At 51.9% G+C, this 21,765-nt stretch overlaps 9 protein-coding genes and 1 non-coding gene across 10 annotated transcripts; 4 read left to right on the top strand and 6 right to left on the bottom strand.

Moving 5' to 3' along the window:
- Positions 1 to 426: 426 nt before the first annotated feature.
- Positions 427 to 1,627, top strand: RHO25_008277 (uncharacterized protein; the record flags this gene model as incomplete). Its single annotated transcript, XM_023600415.2, has 3 exons — positions 427 to 816; positions 881 to 1,535; positions 1,587 to 1,627. The coding sequence occupies 3 exons, from the start codon at positions 427 to 429 to the stop codon at positions 1,625 to 1,627; spliced, it is 1,086 nt and encodes a 361-aa protein (XP_023449062.1).
- Positions 1,628 to 2,178: 551 nt separating this feature from the next.
- Positions 2,179 to 3,096, top strand: RHO25_008276 (uncharacterized protein; the record flags this gene model as incomplete). Its single annotated transcript, XM_023600414.2, has 1 exon — positions 2,179 to 3,096. The coding sequence occupies one exon, from the start codon at positions 2,179 to 2,181 to the stop codon at positions 3,094 to 3,096; it is 918 nt and encodes a 305-aa protein (XP_023449707.2).
- A 643-nt stretch (positions 3,097 to 3,739) lies between these two features.
- On the bottom strand, positions 3,740 to 3,823 carry RHO25_008275. The gene has a single exon. It is a non-coding gene; the product is annotated as a tRNA-Glu (tRNA).
- A 906-nt stretch (positions 3,824 to 4,729) lies between these two features.
- RHO25_008274 (uncharacterized protein) lies at positions 4,730 to 5,355 on the bottom strand (the record flags this gene model as incomplete). Its single annotated transcript, XM_023600413.1, has 2 exons — positions 4,730 to 4,880; positions 4,955 to 5,355. 2 exons carry the CDS (start codon positions 5,353 to 5,355, stop codon positions 4,730 to 4,732), a joined length of 552 nt encoding a protein of 183 aa, XP_023448590.1.
- Positions 5,356 to 6,134: 779 nt separating this feature from the next.
- RHO25_008273 (uncharacterized protein) lies at positions 6,135 to 8,008 on the bottom strand (the record flags this gene model as incomplete). The annotated part of the gene is made up of 6 exons (XM_023600412.2): positions 6,135 to 6,169; positions 6,219 to 6,643; positions 6,697 to 7,447; positions 7,509 to 7,548; positions 7,618 to 7,745; positions 7,810 to 8,008. The coding sequence occupies 6 exons, from the start codon at positions 8,006 to 8,008 to the stop codon at positions 6,135 to 6,137; spliced, it is 1,578 nt and encodes a 525-aa protein (XP_023449376.1).
- A 287-nt stretch (positions 8,009 to 8,295) lies between these two features.
- On the bottom strand, positions 8,296 to 9,105 carry RHO25_008272 (uncharacterized protein; the record flags this gene model as incomplete). Its single annotated transcript, XM_023600411.2, has 1 exon — positions 8,296 to 9,105. One exon carries the CDS (start codon positions 9,103 to 9,105, stop codon positions 8,296 to 8,298), a length of 810 nt encoding a protein of 269 aa, XP_023449189.2.
- Positions 9,106 to 10,089: 984 nt separating this feature from the next.
- Positions 10,090 to 11,671, top strand: RHO25_008271 (uncharacterized protein; the record flags this gene model as incomplete). The annotated part of the gene is made up of 3 exons (XM_023600410.2): positions 10,090 to 10,529; positions 10,582 to 11,293; positions 11,342 to 11,671. 3 exons carry the CDS (start codon positions 10,090 to 10,092, stop codon positions 11,669 to 11,671), a joined length of 1,482 nt encoding a protein of 493 aa, XP_023448608.1.
- Positions 11,672 to 12,718: 1,047 nt separating this feature from the next.
- Positions 12,719 to 13,526, bottom strand: RHO25_008270 (uncharacterized protein; the record flags this gene model as incomplete). Its single annotated transcript, XM_023600409.2, has 2 exons — positions 12,719 to 13,386; positions 13,448 to 13,526. 2 exons carry the CDS (start codon positions 13,524 to 13,526, stop codon positions 12,719 to 12,721), a joined length of 747 nt encoding a protein of 248 aa, XP_023448605.1.
- A 279-nt stretch (positions 13,527 to 13,805) lies between these two features.
- Positions 13,806 to 15,011, bottom strand: RHO25_008269 (uncharacterized protein; the record flags this gene model as incomplete). Its single annotated transcript, XM_023600408.2, has 1 exon — positions 13,806 to 15,011. The coding sequence occupies one exon, from the start codon at positions 15,009 to 15,011 to the stop codon at positions 13,806 to 13,808; it is 1,206 nt and encodes a 401-aa protein (XP_023449188.2).
- A 989-nt stretch (positions 15,012 to 16,000) lies between these two features.
- RHO25_008268 (uncharacterized protein) lies at positions 16,001 to 21,688 on the top strand (the record flags this gene model as incomplete). The annotated part of the gene is made up of 4 exons (XM_023600407.2): positions 16,001 to 16,609; positions 16,844 to 20,681; positions 21,137 to 21,417; positions 21,470 to 21,688. The coding sequence occupies 4 exons, from the start codon at positions 16,001 to 16,003 to the stop codon at positions 21,686 to 21,688; spliced, it is 4,947 nt and encodes a 1,648-aa protein (XP_023449187.1).
- Between the last annotated feature and the right edge of the window lie 77 nt (positions 21,689 to 21,765).

The following is a 21,765-nucleotide window of genomic DNA, read 5'->3' as shown; positions in this document are numbered from 1 at the left end:
ACAGAAGTGACATTATAGAATGTGCTCTCAAAGAGCGCCAAGAAAGCAGTCCCGTTTTAGTTCTACCTCAAAGTTTGCAACGTCAGCTATTTCTTTGACCTTGCTGCACGTTGCATTTGCTACCTCCTAGTTGCTAATTGATGAAGTTGCCCCTTGCTTCCTCACACCTGATCAACATCTGTGCTCGACTTTGCACTTCATTGGATCTGGCCATAAACTCTTCCCACCAGTTGCTCTTTCCACAACTGCGTGTGCACCGTTTGCACACTACATACTTTCAAGCGAGCGCGAAGTCTGGCGTAAGTAGGCACGTAGCATTGGCGGCTTCGACTTGCACTGTAGAACCTGGACGAAGTCGAGCGGTCCCAGGTCGTGTCTGCCGCAAACAGCTCATTTCTGGCCTTCATTGAGCTTCATCCTGAGGCCATGGCAGACAGCGACAGTGACACCGATCCGGGAAGGTTCCTTCGAGAGATGGGATATGGGAAACCTGGCGGCCCTCAGATGCCGGAGATGCCAAAGGCACAAGACGTTCGGAAACAGCGAGATACGCGAGTTGCTTCTATCTTCAGAAATTTCCGGTTGCTTAAAAAGATCCTGGAAAGACACGAAGCCACAATCCAGAAACGATGGTTGAAGAAGACGCGGGAACAGAAGCGGAAAATCATTCTTGCCGCGTGGGGAGGTACCATGCCGGTTACCCATCGACCTGACTTCGCAGTGTTTAGGAAGATGACAGAGCGGGGAGTGGGTGCGCAGTATCGCTCAGAGTTGATGTGGCCCTTCATCAATCAAGAGGACCTCACAAAGCCAAAGGTGTTTTGAATCGTCAACAAAGTGGTCGAAGCGCAGCCAGCATGCTGACAAGATTACATCTCAGACATTACTTCTTTTCCTGAATGCTCGTGGTCGAAATGATCCTTGCGACTTTGCAGCTGCAGAATACGAGTCCATGCACATTGGAATTGTCACTGAGTCTATAACACCTGCATTTCTAAATCTCCACGTCATGCTCTTCAACGGCAAGAGAACAGAGGCCGAATATGGCCGGCTGCTTCATTGGAACGATCATCCAGATGCTGGTCAATGGTGTTGTACAAGAAAGCATATGCAACCCGGCGAGGGACTACTCATATTGGAGTCCCAGGACAGGACAATGGATTTCCTCGTCAAGTGCGCCAGGAACATCCTCCACGACATATCCGAGGAATCGCTGCTGGACTATCCAGCTCAGCCAGCGCCCCCGCCCATAACAGACCAAGAAAGCGGACTTGCATCCTTGGCGCTCATGAAAGCAGAAGCTCCATATCGCATTCCTGCTCATCTCAGTTGGGACCGAATGGTTAGCCTCCTGGGTGCGAAGCGAGCGGCTGCCGAGGATCATCTGTGGTCACTCCGTGAAGACCCGCTGTACTTCTCGAACACTCTGCGTGAGATGCGTGAGCATCGTCAGGAGTTGATCAAAGATACCCGCGGCAAGGAACATCCGTATCTACGATTTGGGCGAGAAGACATATTATGGGGGTGGATAACGCGTAGGCGCCGACGAATCTGATGCAAGCAACAGAGACTGATGAGATCTACAGATCGAGAAGTATCTTCGGCCTTCATGAAGCTCGAGTGGTGAGCGGAGCTGCACAGACAAGCACTAAAGCTGAGAGACCTGGAAAAGAAATACTCGAAGAGCATCAAGCCTGAAGATGACCTACCGGCGGAGTATCTGCTCGCAATACTTCGGTGCGCATGTCACATGCTTCTTGACAGTACGAGAATTTGGCTGACCGCTGTAGCTTCCGCCACCTGTTGTATCAGACCACGAAAGGGCCAATCGAGGATCTCAGAATGTTTTTCATGTCATCACCACCTTGGAGAGGCTATTGGGCGTGAGAACCTGAAGACGATCTGAAGCAGACCCGCATCGCTCTGGAGAGAAAGTCTAATTCGCCGCTCAAACACCCAGAGAGTTTCATTTACTACTTGCTCCAAAAGCTCTGGAAGGACGACCGCACGGTCCTTCTCCTGAGGATGACGAACATAGTGGACGAACTCCAGCATACAATCGACTCCGAACCGAAAGCGAAAGAGCTCATCTCAGCATATTGTGCAGCCCAAATCGGTGATTTGTCGATACTGTGTGAATGTATTCGGCAACTTGAACTGTACCAACCTTGGGCAAATATGTTCGTGAATAATCTGGTGGACTTGGAGAGCGACATCGTGGCGGACTACGAAAAGCAAAGCCGGCCATGGTATCGACTGCGCGATGCTACCAAAGGAAGCGCAGATGTTCTGGCGCGATATGAAACTCCCACGACCGAACGCTTTGGATATCCAGTGGATAAACGCAGAACGAAAGAAACTACGGACGCTATGAGACTGGCTGAACAGAATCTGGACACGTTTTGGAACAAGGTTGATGAGCTTGTGCATCGAAATGCGGGCGATTTGCGAAATACTGCTGTTCGTGAACTCATGCTTCAGCCACGGCTGTTGCACCGCACGCCCGAGTGGTTAGATCCAGAAACGAAACAAGACAATAATGCGTCCCAAGCAAAGAAGAACCAGCAGGTTGATGCTCTTTGCAAACCGCTTTCCGAGATATATTTCGATCTTGAGTTGCGGACAGAAACTTCAGGCAATGACAAAGGAGTCCATATAGCTCAGCCCAGGACGAAACCAAAGACCCGAGGTGCACCAGCATCGACGCCAGCGCCTGTCGATGATAACAACAACATCCTGCCCGAAGAAAATTTGCTCGACCCTCAGCCCATCTTTGAAGTGGACAATCGTGCGCTCAAAGTATTCAAGACCATATTCTACACACCCTCATCTGGATCAACGCCAGGAGAACTGCCTTGGGCTGATTTCGTGCATGCCATGGTAGCCACAGGATTCAAGTCCGAGAAGCTGTACGGCAGTGTGTGGCAATTCAGTCCCACGAAGTTGGATGTTGAGAGGAGCATACAATTTCACGAACCTCATCCCAGCGGGAAGATACCGTACTGGATTGCGAGGAGACATGGCAGGAGGTTGAATCGTGCGTATGGATGGTTTGGAGGAATGTTCAAATTGGCTGAGAAGAAAGAGACGGCATAGGCGATTCCCAATGCGTTACAAGGGGCTTTGGTCTTTGGTTTCGTGAAAGGTCGATGCCCGTTCACGAATGATCATTGGAGACCGCTCAATGAGATCCCGCTTTCCGCCTGTATGGCCGTGCATTTGGTTGGCATATTCGATTGCACACGCACATATATGCTGAGCTCCTCGAGCGAGCAAAGAAGCAGAAGATACCCAAAGAAAATGAAAACGACAGCATGGCAGTGTCGCGGCCACAAGCATGGTACACGTGCTTACAAGAGACAAGATTCGACCAGTTTCGTTGCCAGAGGCTCGTAGTGCGCTCAAAGCTCATCGAGAGCCTGCGAAATGAAACAGTCTATGTTAAACCTGTCAGCTATCTCGTCTTGGGTCCCATGCCTCTCTGTTCACACGACATATATAAGATTTCTGAGTAAACAAAAAGGGAAATGACAGAACAAGAACTCCGCTCCCTTCATCCAGTTGAAATTGCATGGCATGAAGAGTAGGGGATAACTTCATTAGTAGCGGTAAGAGGTAGTCTAGGCCAGAACATGGTTGGATCGTGGACACCAAAAAAACCCAAAAACATCATTTATCCCAATTGATTTCCCTGGTAATTATTAGCGATTATTCTGATGAACACATCTGAAGTGAACACATACGTAACAGGGAATTGAACCCTGGCCTTGTCGGACCATTGAAGAATGAGAGCGACAAATCCTAGCCACTAGACCATTACGGACTTGATTGAATACTTGGTGCGCATGCAATCTCAATATGACCGCTCACATGTGATATCAGGGGGCTCGAAGGTGAACAACACTCCTTTTGACCTGCTGGCTGCAACTTAATGCCTTTTGAGTCTGTAAGACTAGATCATTGATGGAAAGCAACTTCATCCTGCCGGGCATAAGGAATTTTCCAAGTGAAGTTCAAAACTTGTGCCTCAGGTGTCTGCCAAGCCTACCCGTAGTCCAACTCCCGCTTCCTGTTCGGCACTTGTCCCCATCATCTAATACATTATTTGCACACTTCCTCGTGTGTACGCTGAGTATATCGATGTCACTGGTCCGACTCAACGGCGGTGGCTGACTGTATAACGAGGTGAGAAGTTGAATCAATATGAAGCTGTATAGTATCCTTAGCAGAGAAACATCTGGGAACGCCTCTTTAAACTCTTCACGTATGGTAGATATTATGGGAGAACCTGTATCTCTAGTGTTGGATGATGAGAGGTCATGGTGTATAAGAGGTCGTGCAGGGGAAGTTCGAAATTCATGTCTGCCAGGCCTCAGGCGTACTTCCACTCCTCCGTCCCTTTCGTTCGTTAGTTAGTCTTCTCTGGACAATCTTATAATTTGAACTACACTTCCGTACATACCACCATCTGTCTTTTGTGTTTTGTTCATCCCCCCTGCTATTGGTATTGTGCCGCGCACTCTCCTGTTAGCTCTCTACGGCGTAACGGAATTTCTCAAGAGCGGCCAACTAGATTTGGAGGATACGATAGTATTAGGAAGGACTGATGCTCCTTTAGCCGATGAATGCAGACTTCGAAACTCGATATGTATTGATCGGCGCGGTGAGACTTATACTGCTAACCAGCACCACCTGTTGTTCCAAGGTACAGGTATGAGAAATGCCTATGCTAGCCTGCCAGCACACCAGAGTCCCCCAACTGCTTGTAGTAATTCAAGAGATCCGACGACGAAGTAGCGTTGTATATCAATCGAGTGGCAAGGTCCACTTGCAAGTAATCAGTTCCCAAATATCGAATAGTGGTTCCAACTGGTACGGTCCTACAATTCCGAACGATCAAAATCAGCGAAATCCACACCAGAACGAAAACGTCGATAACATGTCGGAAGCTTACACATTGTCCGCTTCGGCACTCTTGGAGTTCCCCTGCCATCTGGTCCCGATGACCGAGCAGCTGGAGAAGACGTATAATACATCATACTGAACATCCGTAACCAATGCACCGCTGTATCCTGAACTGGAAACAGAGTCGTATACTGCACTGCGATTGGTGTACAGCGGAGTGGGATCTCCAAATGTGGCTCCTTCGTCGGTGTATTCAAATTCGGGGGCTAGAGTGACATCAACGAGTGCTGCGCCAGTTCCATTGCCCTGAGAATCGGTCTGGAAAATCGAGAACCAGCGTCGTGCGATGTTGGCGGCCTCGGGTTCTGATAGGCAAGGTTCTGTGGCTGTTGGTGTAGTCGTGTATCCGTAGACGAAAGGGATGACGACGAGTACTGATAGAAGTTGCATTTTAGTCTTACGAAGGCTTGACTGGAAGCTAGTTCCAATGTTGTGAACGTGTTACTTCAAAAGAACAGCTGCCGCTATCCGAGTAGACATTATATGTCCTGAACAACGTCTTTGCTTTTCACCCTTTTGGTCTTTGCCCGGCCATGGACTTCCCCTCAGGATCAGCATGGAAGAGGCTTGTTGTAGGGTCGATACTTGACCCAAACAGGCAATAGAAAAGGCAGCATTTTGAGTTTCCAGTAGTGTGCACGACCTGCATGGAGTCTGAAGTTAACGCTATCACTTCTGGTACATACCCTTATCTCGCTGCCCATATGATTCGGATAATCACGGCTCGTGGAAGCAGTAGTGGACTGGAGCGAGAGACTGTCATCTCAAAACATCGTTCCCGTCGTAATGAGCTCGAACAATGGCACCCATGGGCTGAGAAGCGCGAAGACAGAATGGATTGATGGGCTCAAAGCCTCTGCAGAACATCAATGCTCGTATTGATTATGAGATCTTTCCTGTAGCTGGAGCGCAACGCATCTTTCTTGTGGCCTTATATCAATTCAAACAACGTCAATGTCCTGTACCGCGCACTATCTTGGCCGCAACATACCCAAGGATGGATTTGAAAAACCTCATGAACGGCGAGCCTTTGTTGACAGATTTATCGAGACATACGGAGACAAACTCGGTGGGTGTTCGTCTTTGCGTGTCGACTCTCGAAAGAACAATGGGCGTGTACGACGCGAGACTCTGCCAATCTCCACGAGCGACGCATTAAGCATTCCGCCTCACAGGCCGTGCGTGATCGGGGGGCCCTCGTAGACTGAGAATAGTGAGGACACAACTATGAATAGACAGAAGGCAACACGTACCTTTTCGAGCCCACAGCAAATAGTAAGCTGTGCTGAGGACGAAAAATCCCACAAACACAACACTGGCATAGTTCATGCTTGTTGCTGTAACCGGTAACGTCGTTGGCATCGAAAATAGTATCATCTGGAAGGCAATCCAGACGACCATGACTCCATTGACAAGCCAGCCGACGACAGGAGGAAACCGGAATCGAGCTGTCGATACAGCTTTTCGACCTTCGAGCATGCTCACAGCCACTGGCAGGGCATAAGCAGCTGCGAGTCCGATCACTCCCACAGAGGCGAATGCCGTAAAAGCACTGGTTGAGCCGAGATTGATCAGGCCTAGCAGCATTTGAACAACTGTCGTGAGTAGAAGAGCCATCACGGGCGTGTCGCCCAAGTCAAGCCTGGACCACAGACCAGAGAAAGGAATGGCATGGTCCCTGTGCGGCGAGCGTTAGCACCCATAGCAGCGGAATGTAGACTTCGTACCCACCGTGCAAAAGCCCATGTGCAACGCGATGCTGTGGTAGTGATGGAGACCGAGCAGAACACAGCAACTCCCAACACAAAGAACATGAGTCCAAGGCCGCCTCCGGGACTCCCCATCACATGATTGAAGATGTAGGGAAGGCCCTGGGCAGCCGGTGCGTTAAGTACATCCTCAAGTGGTGGCAGCGTGAAACAGATTGGTAGAATGAAAAAGAGTCCCATAATGGCAGAAAGGGGGACACTCAAACACATAGCCTTGGGTAGCATCCGCTCGGGTTCATGTACTTCTTCTGCCATGCTCGATATCATTCCCATCGCTGCATAAGTATATGCAGCAGGAAGCAGACCAATGGCAAAGCTCCAGGAGCCCCAGCCACTGAGCGTATTGTTATAGTGCGCCAGTGCATACGCAGCGCTGTGTCGTCCCTCTTTCGCGGTCGCAGATAGCCCAATGAATACGACCATGATGCAGAGAAGGTTCCAACCAGCCGCTATTGTATCGACGTATGGCAGAAACCGGTTGCCGAAGGCACAGAGGCAGAAGACTGCAATGCAGATGGCGTAAAATATCAGAAGCAGCTGCCAGTCAGTTGCCGCCCAATCTGGATGATACATTGTGACAGTCCCAGCAATGAGTGAGGCGAATCCAAAATTGACTGACAAGGCAATGGTCCAGTTGCCCACGAGCCAGATCCAGCCTGTCATGAACGAGAGCGTAGTGCGCGCCCGACCGGCAGGCATCAATTGGTGCACCCCTAAACGTCACATCATGAATCAGCGACGATCTGGCACCTTGAGCAAGAGACAAGCCCTTACAGAATTGTGGTCCGCCAGCGGTCGGGAATTTTGATGCGAGCTGTGTTGATGATAGTGTATCAGTTACATAAACACAAGCGAGCACAACTCCCGGCACCGCAACACATACCTCTGCAAGACTCATGACCACAGCTTGATCGAGGACCGACACCATGATCCAGCCGATGAAGTACGGCAACTGGCCGCCTCCGATGATTGCAGAGTTCAGTGCGGTCCCTTCTCCGAATGGGACAGCAACTGTTGATGTGAAGACATATGTGTCAGCTGCTGCTCCGCATGATCATTCAATTGAGAGGCTCACTGATGGCAATCGACTGGAAAAGAACAGCAGACAAAGTCCTGTTTCTCGTCAACACTGGCGTGTAACCCAGCGCGACGAGACCGGCATCCTCTTTCTCGACATGGTCGACAGTTGTTCCGTTATGCGAATACTGCACTTCAAGTATGCCTTCTTGCTTTCGATCATCAATGCTGACGGAGGACGCTTCGTTTGTCGACATTGTTGAAGTGGTGAGTTGACAACGCGAGTGTCGATGCACCTCGCGAAAGACATATCAAGCACTCTTGAGCAACACAATGGTCAGTAGAGTATTATCTGCAGATCGTGTCCAGATGACTGCCGTTTCTGGCTAGCATGTGGCTGATATAATGGCGGGGGTCGCTACTGGGGAACGCATGTGGAGCCAGCTAGGCTTGGAGTAGCATGTATCTTGTGCAATGGGTTCGTCCAAAGCTAATGCAGGCGCCTTGAACTCTTTTTATCCCGAGCGCGGTCAATGTCACGCTATCAGAACAGGAAGACGTTTTGTGAAACTGATTTGAACATGTCCCACCAATTCAGTTTGATCTCCGGTCGACTCCAGATGTCTCTTAGCAAATCTGCCATCAGGACCAAATTTCCGAAGGCCAGGTACGAAGTTGATTTGGATAGAGAATCCGACACTGCCTTTCGATCCTGAGCGTATAGACAATGCGATCCGACAACGAGTAAAGGGAATATCAGACAATGGGTCATCATCCCGGGCAGTGGCTGATCGAGAAGCGTCGAAACGGCTTGTCGGACGACAAGTTGCACTGCGGCATCGTCTACGCTTCTACCTTGTAATGCGCGATACACATAAATGATCGCGCTTGTTTCGTACAATGTGCAAAAGGAATCCCAGTGCCCGGGAAGCGTGAAGTCCGGGCCATGTGATCGTGCTGCCTGTCCAACCAGCGATACGAGGATATCTGGCACGCACCTCTCGGCCAGTCGGTATCCGACGTCTTCCGGTAAGTGGTCGTGAACGATGTTTCCAAGGAATGCAACCTCCGAGTAGACTTTGAGAACCTTGAGGAAAGAATCGCCGCAAGATAACTTTCCCCACCATGCATGGACACCCGCAAACATGGACCACATCGTAGGCTCGAAGAACGGTTTACCGCCACTTAGCAAGGAGCGGACCAGATCGACTGTAGCAAAGACGCTCAGAAGATGTGTCTGCAAGCCACCTGCCAGAAGCATCTGCGATGGAATGGTGTTCCACGTGGACAAGATTGACGAGCCTCCCTTGAGATGCGACTCCGAAGCATTGTTTTGAAGATCAGGTGCAATCATGCCGTCGAGGATACAGAACATGCAGACGACCTGAAACAATTGACGAGCTTCATCGACCGATTCTACACCACACTCGATGCGACTGCGGAATCTCGTCAAAGCGACCTGCCGTGCCTGCTCTTGAGTTTGAACACCAGAGCCCGCTGCACAACTCGCTTTGTTGGAATATAGCAAGTGATGATGCGCTTGCGAAACAGCCAGGATTGCTTCTGTCAAAACAGGCTCGTGCATTAGCATCTCCTCGTCCAGCGATATAAGTTGCTCCGACAACTGTAGTCTTGGCCATACAGCATTCCTGAAATAGAGGACCAACGATTGCGGGAGAAAAGGCGAAGGTGACGGAGGAGATGCTGGAAGTGTCGAAAGTTGTTCGGAGTCATCCACAGGAGATCCGCTGGTCGAGTGTAAAGCGCGCCCTTCCAGAGGAGCGCCCATGGACTTCAGCCGACCACGAAAGGCAGCACCTCCCACCCACTGCAGCTGCTTCTGCGAGTAGTCGCATGCTCCTCCAGCGAGTAAGCATTTTGTGCACGCGGGACGTCTCAGGTCGCACTTCAATCTCCGCTTCCGACAGGGCCAGCACGATCCGTCCACGACCCTCGGCCCCATTCTGCAGCTGTATCAAACGTTACGGGCGTTTGGTCAAATACCTGCCGTTGAGGGTATCGAGACTGTCGAAGTCATTTCACTTTGCCCTGTCGTCGAAGGTCCGGCCTGTTGCCGACTCCAGAAGTGGGGTAAGCACGCCTCGCGCGTCGTTTCGAGGCTTCTGATAGACGATCAGACAGGTGGAGATACGGCAAGCTTTCGACAAGCTCAAGCTCAGAGCTTCGACTTCGGCTGCCTTCCCGCATACCGCAAATGGCAACGTCCTTGCCTAGCGCGATCCGTGTACTACGGGCCCGTAATCTCCAACTTATCATTGAGCTGCGATGCGATAGAAGAGTGTCAGACGCGACAATTTGAGGCGCTCCAACGTCCAAGATGTCTTCCGCGACAATCAATTTGCCAAATGGCAGCGCGTACGAACAACCAATTGGCTTGTTCATCAACAATGAGTTCGTGCAAGGAACGGGAGAAGAATTCGAGGTCGTCGATCCTGCCTGCGACAAGCCGATTCTGAGTGTGCGAGGTGCTTCGCTCAAAGACGTGGACACTGCGGTCGAAGCTGCCAGAGAGGCATTCGACAGCGGACCTTGGTCGGATCTGACTCCAAAGGAGCGCTCTACAATCCTCTTCAAACTCGCATCTATCTTGGACCGCGAGAGGAATCTCCTAGCTGCCATCGATGCTTACGATCTAGGAAAGCCGTACGAAGCTGCGCTCGCTGGGGATTTGGATGAGACTGTCAACGTTTTTGAGTATTATGCTGGCTGGGCTGACAAGATTGACGGCAAGCAGATCGATACCTCAGCAGAGAAACTGTGAGCTGGGGGCCACTCAAAGCAGGATGTGTGGATGCTGATGACTTTACAGTTGCTACACAATCCAAGAGCCACTGGGTGTGTGTGCCCAGATCATCCCGTGGAACTTCCCAGTCATGATGCTTGCCTGGAAAGTTGCTCCAGCACTAGCCTGCGGGAATGTGGTGGTTTTGAAGCCAGCAGAACAGACTCCGCTATCAGCCATGTACTTTGGCAACTTGGTGAAAGAGGCCGGGATCCCTAAGGGTGTCGTGAACATCATCCCAGGACTGGGCTCGGTCACTGGCAAAACTCTGGCAGAGCACGAGAGAGTGGACAAAATTGCCTTCACCGGCAGCACAGCCACCGGTAAATCCATTATGCGATCTGCGGCCGCAAATCTGAAAAATGTCACTCTTGAGTGTGGTGGCAAATCTCCTCTAATCGTCTTCGAGGATGCTGAGATGGAAAATGCCGTCCAATGGGCGCATACTGGAATTATGGACAACTCGGGCCAGGTTTGTACATCGACATCCAGAATCTACGTGCACGAAAGCCGATATGAGGAATTTACAAAAGCCTTTGTGCAGCACACGGAGCGGAATGCAAAAGTCGGAGCGCCTTTTGAGGCTGGAGTCAACCACGGACCACAAGTCTCCCGAGCACAATTCGACAAGGTGCTTAATTATCTGGAACAAGGCAAGCAGGAAGGAGCCCGGGCGGTGACGGGAGGTGCCAAAATCGATCGGGATGGGTACTTCGTCCAGCCAACCGTCTTTGTCGATGTGAGCTATTCCTAACCCATGGCTTTGAGTACAGCTAATCTGTTGAAGGCTTCCGAAGATTCAACGATCATCCGCGAAGAGATATTCGGCCCAGTCGTGACTATCAGCAAATTCAAAGATGATGCTGATGCGGTTGCGAAGGCGAACAACACTTCGTATGGACTCGCTGCAGCACTCTTCACCGAAAAGATCTCGCGAGCCCACAAGGTAGCGCGAAAGCTTAGAGCCGGCATGGTATGGATCAATTCGAGCGGAGACTCGCACTATGGGATTCCATTTGGGGGCTTCAAGTCCTCGGGCATTGGCCGAGAGCTTGGGTCGTACGCTTTAGATGCATACACGCAGACAAAGGCCGTGCATGTGAATCTCGCTATCTGAGCTCTTAGGCCAGGCCATGGAATTGGTCCAAGCATAGAAAGCCAAAGACCGTTTCCTGCCATTGGTAGTGCGCGAACACACGCTGTGGAGTGCTGTCGAGTTTCCGGAGACCCTGTGCGTTGAGCTGCAGTGTACAGCCTCCTGGACCAGTTCCACAATATGTTCAGAGCTTGATCGAGCTACTGTGGCTGCCAGAGTGCTGTACTGGACCCAGTGTGGTAGGACTGGATCCGAAGCAGATCATGCTTGCTTGTTCGTGCATGAGAACATCGCAAGGCCCTCCCTTGCCCCATGTTATGTCGCGTCTTTGCAATACACTTCGCTCGAGCTTTCCATCAAATGACAGACGTACTGGATAGCACGATCCATCCCCAAGGTGAATGAGCCACTTATCAGATGTTATGCCCCAAGCTCAAACTCACATCAGATCCTTGTATGCTATCAGTCTTCGGCGGGTGAACATCTTTCGAGCAGGGTCAAATATGGTCCATTTCCTGGCGAAAGTCATAGTGATGGGCTCTGTATCCGACAAATACGACGACTCTCAGGTGGAAGAGGTAGGCGGAAAATGCGGCATATTTCGTGCCACTGCCGGAGCCAGGTCATGCTCGTTGCTCGCGAAGACTATCTTTTCTTCCATGGTCCAATTCGCGAAGAATACTTGCAAGTATGACAGAAAGTGTCGCGATTGTACGTCAGAAATTTGAAGTTGTTGTCACATTGCCGAACGCGTGTTGACGCGTAAGAGGAAGCAACCTGCTTCTTCCGGACCTCGCCGAAAATCGCGGGCGATGATCATGTCAAACCTCCACGATTCGATGTCCTGTTGTGCTTCACATCCTGCTGGACGTTGCAAATATCATCAGAGAATGATGGCTCTTATTCTACTTGGCCTTCGGGAACAGACATCAACGCGTTATCATTTCGTCAAATGTCATACTCACCGAAAAACGTTTCCGGACATCTACAGCATAATGCTCAACCACAAAACCCATCTCAAGTTCTCTCTCGCAACGAGAGCCTCTCGCATGAAGTGGCACTGGCTCCTCAATTATCTCTCTCCAACCAAGGCTTACAAGCCTCGTAATGCTCCTTCAAAGTCCCATCATACTTCATAATCCTCCCAAACAAATCTCCCTCCTTGTCCACAATCTCCAAAAGCCTAAACGCACCAGCGAGAATGAAATCCGCAAAACTAGGCTCACCGCCTCCCTGCACAAAGCTGCCCTGTTGCTCCTCGAGCAAAGCTTTGATAGCATCTAAATTTCTCTCCGCGTTCGTCCAAGCCTGCTCGCCCGCCTGCTCGCTCTTCGCAAGCTCAGTGAGTGGCATGCCGAACCGTTTCTCCCGCGTAGAGTTGAAATACTCTGCACTCTTGGGATTGAGGATCATCTCTGGAACGCGAGGGATAGCGATCGCTTGTAGTGAGGTCCAGAGGCCCGCTACTGCTGTTTGGACGCGAGCGGCGTAGTCGTTGTTTGCGAACTTCAAGGAGGGCTCTGGGTAGAGACGTTCGAGCTCGTGGGCGATTGCCAAGGAGTCCATGATGTACTTGTTTCCTGGAAGCTTGATTGCCGGAATAGAGTATTCGGCATTGGGGTTCACGTTGTGTGAGTTTGGTGGGATGCCGAAGGACTTGAGAGTGGGTGCTACGTCTGGGTATTCGATCCATTCGGTCTTGTAGGGGATGTCCTTGAAGTTGAGGGCGAGGCGGGCTGAATTTTCTGTTAGTTGCTGGCATGATGAGCGTTATTCATGTGGCAGTGCAACACCTACCTTTCCAAGGATTCAAGCTCCAGCATTTGGGCGTGCCTCTGCTAGGCAGGTCATAGAGGATGATCTCGTCAGTGGACATTTGGGACTTCGGAGTTGATGCTCGTGGTCTTTTTGATTGATGTATCGCAAAGGACCGTTGCAGAACGAGATGTAGAAGCTTTAGAAGAGGCAAAGACAGCTCAAGAGAGCTCTTGCGCGCCCTTCTACACGCAGATAGCAGACTTGGCAGGTACAGGTGGGGCTTGTGCTACGAACGGGAAGGCGTAGAGATGGACTTCATTATCTATAGAGGCATGGTCATGCAATACCTTAATGTACAAGTTTATGGCTGCAGCTCTGTAGCCACCCGGTTGTTATCTTACAAATCGTCCGCAGTCGCAACATTGTCAGGTGCGCTTGGAGGCTTTCGCAAGAATGCTTCCAACAGAACTCCAGTCGCTACGCCAACATTCATGCTGTCGACACCGACGTCTGGCACACTCTCAGCCCTCTGACCACCCTCAACAGACACGAAGTAGTCAGCACGATTGCGCAGATTCTGTCTCAATCCTTCGCCTTCCGCTCCGAGCATCAAAATACATGGGTGCTTTGCTAATGGACTGTCGGCAGACACATGGGACGTACTAAGGAATTGTCCAGAGAAGTCCGCCTTGCCAGTGGGTGCCACTGCAGCATAGACTTTCCATCGGTATTTTGAAGAGTCGTGTACGAAATTCGAGGGCTGCGATACAGAAAGTAGTCGCATAGCTTCGCAAGCTCCAGCCGAGGCTTTTGCTAACACAGCAGATGACAAGTTTGCGCAGGTATTAGTGGCGACCGCGACAGCATCGACGCCATAGAAGTGACAGGTGCGGATGATGTTGCCCACGTTACCAGGATCAGTAATGCCGTCGAGCATGACGATGAAAGGATGACGCCAGCCGCCGCTCAGAGCGTTGATGACTCTGGGGCTGCCATTGATCTTTGCGTCTTCGGCCGTCTGTGAGCTCAATTCGATCGGAATCAAGCCTTTGCTAGACTCCGGTTTGCGAAGGCCAGTCACTGGCACTGCAGGTAGTTTCGATGCCTCCAAGATGACCCCATTGTGCGGGCGACCATCTGACATCTTGTCTAGCATCGCAGTCTTGAATTCGTTGCGGAAGGGAATGCCTGCCTGTTTCGCAAGCGCTACCAGCTCGCTGCCTGGCTTGTCTCCAGACTCCGTGCCTTGGGCTCCGATGTCTGCATCGAAAATCTTGGGGTGAATGTACAATTTATACAGCTTCCGACGCTGTGCTTTGAGCGCCGCAAGGACGCTGTTGTAGCCATAGAGAAATTCGCTTGCTGCTGTGGTGTACGGTATCGAGACTGGCACCTCTTCATCTTCATTGGCCGGTCGTTTTGCACGTACTGATCGATCAGTGCCTCGTGTTTCGCGGCGATCATGCCTAGTGTTATCTGGCTCCCGCGCAATAGTAGGTCTTGCATCTCTGGGTTTGGTGCGCACTGGTGCAGTCTTGCCTACTGCCAGATCGATGACACCGTCTTTGGTCACGTAGATGACACTCTTTTCGCCATCAGGCATTTCACCTGCCAAGAACGTTCCAGCCCTGGCCTTTTTGCGGAAAAGAGAGACAACAGCTTCTGCTGGTTCTTCTTCCTGAAATGAACCTGAGGTAATGTAAGAGTTCACTGCTTTGAGAGACGATCTTGCGTCCCTTATGAGCTCATCCACGCTATGGCTCTCTCCAGCTTCTTGCTGTTGCTGCAAGAAATGAATCTGACGACATGCATTCTTGATCAATCTCAATAGACCTTCAGCAGGTTTGGGCTGTGCGCGAGAATTGGGCTGCCCTCGAAAGCCAAGATCGGACTCCGCTCTAGATCGTGATGCTTCAATTACTGAGAACCTTGTAGAATTTCCATCAGATGTGCTGGACCGCGCTGCTGTCATTTCAGCTCGCTCTCGTCGACCAGGATTGAATGCTTGGCTTGGTCTGCGGCCACCGCGGTCTCGAGATGCAGAGATCGCGGGGCGGGCATCTCGAGGCGTGCCACTGCGGCCTACATATGCATTCCGAGCTCCAGTTTCATGTCCAGTGTAAGCACTCAGACGTCTCCGGTCCTCGGGTGGAGGCTTGGGAATTCGTGAATCTCGGGCGTCTCGCGCTGAGGCTCGAGCTCTCGTAGACCAGTCTTTGCCTCCTCTGTATTCTCGGCCATCATCTTTCGTGGCACGAAGACCGCGATTGATGGCAGAAGTCGTCGACACCCATGCTCGCTGTTTTGAAGTCTGGACAACCGGCAATCTGCGTAGAGAACAGACGCGCCTGCGAAGCAACGATGAAGACATGAATTGGATGTTGTGGTAGATCCCTACTTAGGAGAAGGTTCAGTGCCTGCCGGCCAAAATCGGCCCGTGTCGCGACCCCCCGGACGAACTTCCATCACGTCGCGTCCATGTTGGTGGTCTTAGCACAGCACCTGCACTTGCACGTCTTCTCGGCGCGTGCCATGTCGACAGCTCTCAAAGATTGGAATACGCCTTGAAGTTGAAAAGGCGACAACATCGACATGTCGTTCCACTTCGACGCCCAAGCCGGCTCCGACGATGACAGCGACACGGCCGTCGACTTGGCCGACTGGAAGTTGGGCACAGGAACACTCAAGGCACCGCGTCCTGCCCCTCCGCCACCAGCTCCCGTCGCGCCCATGGTCGTGGGAAGCTCCAAGTCTGCTGCTGTCGTTCAAGTCCGGGACAGTTCGTCGCCAGAAGTGCTCAACGAAGAGTCTCCTCGCAAACGCCGCCGAACAACCACTTCGCCCTCGCCGCCCCCGCCCTGTCTCGGCTTCAAACCAATCAATGCCCCGTCGCATCGCTCATCCGGACCGAGTTCGATAAATCCTGTGAATTCCGACGCATCTCCGGAGGCTGATACATTGTTCGTAGAGAACGAGACTCCGAAGCGCGCAAAGGGCAAAGGGAGGGCATATGGATCTGGACGATCCAGAAGTCCCTCAAAATTGGTGGTGGAGGTGTCAAGAAGAGAAGCCAGGAAAATTCGTGATTACGATGATCTGCGGCACGGCGCAGAACACGTTCGGAAGGTTCTGAGCGAACACTCCTATGAAGATGGAACGGTGCTTTACAAGGTCCAGTTCGGCAACTTTTATGATGACTTCGTAAGTCTGATGCCCTTTTCAGCTTTCACGAGCGAGCTGGCACTGTGAATTCGCCTACCACCTGGCTCGTTGTCATGGTGTGTGGCGACTGTCACATGTAAGCCCTCAACTTGCCTTCACTTAACTTTTGCATGACCATAAAAGGCGCCTGCTTTGTGCTCCTCAACCTCGACCTCGACATCAACATTCAACCTATCCACCGCAAGCGCATGCATTCTGACCCATTGAGAACAGGTGCCTTTCAACGACCTGCTCGACTACGACAACGGTGAAGAGGCTATCGCAGAATTCAACGAGGTCGGCCCGCCTGTTGAGCAGCCGGCACCAAGTCGAGGCGGCTCTCGCACAGGTCGGAACACTCGCGGTGGCAGGATGTCTTCCTCGCGTCCGAACGCTGGCAAACGAAACAATGATGGTTTCGTGAGCACCGTTGACAACGTAATCGACAGTGACGAAGAGCGTTCTGAGGATGAGACGCAAGCTTCTCGCCTACTTCGCGGCCGCAAGCGCAAACAACAAGACATCTCGCAATACGTGGATATAGGCGAGCCTGAAGACGAAGACGAGGAAGACGACTACTCAGAAGATGAGCTGCAGCGTCCCACTCGCGCCGCCCTTCGCAAATCCAGCCGGTCTGCCAATGGCCGTAGTATGCGCACTCGCCGTCAATCTACCGCAGTCAGCGAGGAGGACGACGAAGACGATGACAGCGACAATCTCCTCGCGTCCGACCTGCCCGGGACACGTCGGCGCAAACGTGGCCGTCCTGGACCACCAGCGAAGAAAGCTAAAATAGCTCGTGAAGGAGCTCGCCACAGTTCACGCGCCACGAGACATGTCGGTGGCATGACCGAGGTTGAAGTTGACGACATCTACCGATCAGAGTCCGAGGAGCCTAAGCAGCCTTCCAAACCCAAGTCGGTTGGTGTTCGTGAAGTCTTCAAAGATCTACCACGTAACAACGAGTTCCGCATGCGACATTCGCAGTATTGCGATGTGTGCGGAGAAGGCTCGAATTTCGCGAAGCTCATCTGTTGTCAAGGATGTTCTCTGGTATATCACAAGCAGTGCCTGGGTCACCGAACCAATCGCGAGCACTTGGTCACTAAAGTCGACGAGGACGATTTTGTCTTGCAGTGCCGTCGCTGCGTGGCTTTTCCGCGAAAGAAAGATCCAGCAGCTCCAGATCAGGGCAAATGTCAAGATTGCAGACAGCACGGTGCAGCATGTCGTCCGTTCAGACCACGCAAGTCTCCAACTCAAGAGCAGCGAGACCGGGAGGAGAACGATGGCGTGGATCCAATATACGATGTTCCACCGGAGAAGATCAACAACGTCGACACCGTCATGTTCCGTTGCACGAATTGCTTTCGGGCGTATCACTACGAGCACCTGCCTTCTCGAGCCGACTATGATATGATGGAGCTGGAAGCTGATCCTGAGCAACGATTCCGCGAATACAGTCGAGACTGGAAGTGTAAAGACTGCGTAGAAATGCCTGCCAAGGTCTCAGGACTCATCGCCTGGAAGCCTATAGATGAGGACCTCTACGACCCAGAGCGCGGTTTTGACGGACTTGAGGAAGAGGATAAGGTGTACTTGGTCCGATGGGACGGCATGTCATATTTCCGGGCGAAATGGATGCCGGGCCCTTGGGTATGGGGTGTAACGCCTTACAACACGCGCAAAGCATTCATGAAGCGCGAAGACACGCAACATCCAAAGATGCGCACAGAAGACGCTATACCAGAAGATTATCTGCGCACCGATATCGTCCTCGACGTCAAATTCACTAGCATCGTGGACATTAGCACCCAAGAGATCGACAAGGCTCGCATTCGGGAGGTAGACAAGGCCCTCATCAAGTACAAAGGTCTCACATACGAAGACGCAGTGTGGGAGACACCTCCAGGCCCAGACGATGGCGATAGATGGACTGATTTCGTGATTGCCTACAACGACTGGGTGGCTGGACGCTACGTACGACAACCGAAACTCAACGCGCTCAAGACACGACTAGAGAAAGTCCGCAAGGAAGATTTCCGCACTCTTGAGAAGACTTCGCAGCCAGAAACACTCGAGGGCGGCAAGTTGATGGAGTATCAGATCCAGGGCATGAACTGGCTTTACTACAAGTGGTTCACCCAAAAGAATGCCATTCTTGCAGATGAAATGGGCCTTGGAAAGACAATTCAAATCATCGGATTCCTAGCCACTTTGGTCCAAGAGCACAATTGCTACCCCTTCCTGGTGGTTGTGCCCAACTCGACCTGTCCGAATTGGCGACGAGAGATCAAGCGATGGGCACCAAGCCTGCGGGTAGTGGCCTTCTACGGCACGCGGGAGAGCAGAGATCTCGCCATGAAGCATGAACTATACCCTGATGGCGCCAAAGATCTCCGGTGCCACGTCGTTGTCACCAGTTACGATGCCGCCGCAGACGACAACTGCCGAAAGTTCTTCAAGGGCGTGCAATGGCAAGGCCTCATTGTCGATGAGGGTCAGCGTCTAAAGAATGACAAGAATCAGCTCTACAGCGCACTAGGTGCGCTGAAATGTCCCTTCAAGGTTCTCCTTACCGGCACACCACTACAGAACAATCAGCGCGAGCTGTTCAACCTACTCCATTTCTTAGACGATACGTTTGACGCAGCCGCTCTCGAAGAAGAGTTCGCTGAGCTTGATCAAGAGAAGATCGCCAAGCTGCACGACATGATCAAACCATTCTTCTTGCGGCGCACAAAGGCACAGGTATTGACGTTTCTGCCGCCCATGGCTCAGGTCATTGTCCCAGTCAGCATGAGTATTGTGCAGAAGAAGCTGTACCGAAGCATTCTTGCGAAGAACCCCGACTTGATGAAGGCCATCTTCAGCGCCGATGCCAATTTGAAGCAAGGAGAGCGAGCAAGCTTGAGCAACATTCTCATGCAGTTGCGAAAGTGCTTGTGTCATCCGTTCGTGTACAACAAGAGCATCGAGGATCGCCATGTGGATATGGCAGCTTCACATCGAAATCTGGTGGATGCAAGCTCAAAGCTCAAATTACTGGAGCTCATACTTCCGAAGCTCAAAGAACGCGGGCACCGAGTCCTTATCTTCAGTCAGTTTCTCGAGATGCTCGACTGTGTCGAGGACTTTATGGACGGCATGCAGTTGCGATACCAGCGCCTCGATGGTCAAATCAGCTCGCTGAACAAGCAAAAGCGGATTGACGAGTTCAATGCACCCGACTCGCCATTATTTGCCTTCTTGCTCTCGACCCGTGCTGGCGGTGTGGGTATCAATCTGGCTACGGCAGATACCGTCATCATCCTCGATCCCGATTTTAATCCTCACCAAGACATTCAAGCACTGTCACGTGCCCATCGAATTGGTCAGCAGAAGAAGGTCTTGTGCTTCCAGATAGTGACTCGTGCCAGTGCGGAAGAGCGCATCATGCAGATCGGCCGCAAGAAGCTTGCGCTTGATCATGTGCTCATTCAAGAAATGGACGCCGATGACGCTGAGCAAACTGATCTGGTGTCTGTTCTTCGCCATGGTGCAAGCGAGCTGTTCGAGGATGATGGCGAGCAAGACATCGTGTACGACTCCATGGCCGTTGACAGGCTGATCGATTGTTCGCACATGGAAGACACGAAGGCCGGCGAAGACAAGACCGCAGAGACCCAGTTCTCCTTTGCACGTGTGTGGGCGAACGGCGACGCGTCCCTCCAGGATGCAGTCAACGAGGCTGAAGACTCCGTTCCAGATCCTGGTGTATGGGCGAACATTCTCAAAGAACGCGAACGTATCGCTGCGGAGGAAGCGACCGCGAAAGCTGAAGCATTCGGGCGTGGACGTCGTGCTCGTGAGCGTATCGATTACGCTGGTGAGGGCGCTGATGCGGAAGCTGTGGACCTGACACCCGTCAAGCGTCGCAAAAAGAAAGACACCGGAGGCGACAGCGACACCGATTTCCAGGCCGACGAAAGTGACGATGATGCTGATGAACCAGGTGAGGATATGGAGAACGGTGAGTTGCTGGACCTGGAGGCACCGCGTACTAAACCCTCTGCAGGCAAAATCTCAAAAGGTAAGACCCCTTCCAAAACCGCAAACATGGCACACAAAACGGCTGCCACTCCATCGAAAGTGCAGTCAAAGGCTACTGGGAAGCCCAAGGTTGCATCTCAGAAACCTGCCCCCGCTGCCAAGAAAGGCCAGAAAACTTCCCTCAGCAACTCGAGGGCAGCCAGAGCGCAATCGCAAAAGGCTGCCGGGGCGCCCAAGAAGCCAATGCTGAAGAAGTCTGTGCCGAACGGCAAAGGTGGCCCCAATCCGTTGACACCGAACCATACGCCAAAGAAGAGGTCTTTGCCTTCAACAGGCAAGAAGTCTTCCAAGGCCACGAAGACATCTGCTTCACCCATGAAAATGTCTGAACCTGAGGTCGTTGTCATCAGTGATGACGAGGTTATGCCCAACACTCCGAAATCACCCGTGAAAGAAGCACAAAAGGAGAACATAAACTAAAACGATATGTCGCAGACTATCCCACATTCAAGCGTGTCATTGTACCTGCACCAAATGCCTCGACTTCCACGGATCCAACAGCAAATGCACTCGCAGCAACGAACGGAGAGTCCAGCATATCCGGCGAAAAGTCGCACAAAGTCGAGCCACCTGGGATCACATGCAAAGCCTGTGGCCGCTATCATCCAGTTGGCAGCTGCCCCCTCAAACTTGCTGGTGTGGAGTTCTGCAATCTGTGTGGCATGGCTCATTACGGTCATGCTCGCGTGTGCCCACACATTCAGTCAGAGACACAGGTAAGTTTCGGCGTTGTGACGTACTCGCCGTACATTCCTGACACGGCAATAGGTGCGTGCTATGCTGGAAGCCCTTAAGTACTCAAATGAGCCAGAACACCTGGTCAACGAAGCGAGACGCTACTTGCGTGGGCTGAAGGGAAATCTCGTGCAGCTCAAGAAGAAGAAAGAGGAACAGCAGCATGCGCAACGCGAGGCTGCTTTTGCAGCACAACAGACTCAGATGTACAACCAGGTCGGGTACAGCGTACCCTCGTGGGGTGGCTATTGAACACCGTTGCAGAGCATTGAGCGAGACGCGAAGCGTCAAATCAGCTCGCGAGCTCACCGAGCATCAGCTTCAGATAC

This window comes from Cercospora beticola, chromosome 5, assembly GCF_033473495.1.
Source record: "Cercospora beticola chromosome 5, complete sequence".
NCBI classification, from domain to species: Eukaryota; Fungi; Ascomycota; class Dothideomycetes; order Mycosphaerellales; family Mycosphaerellaceae; genus Cercospora; species Cercospora beticola.
This window is presented reverse-complemented; position numbering and strand designations above follow the sequence as displayed.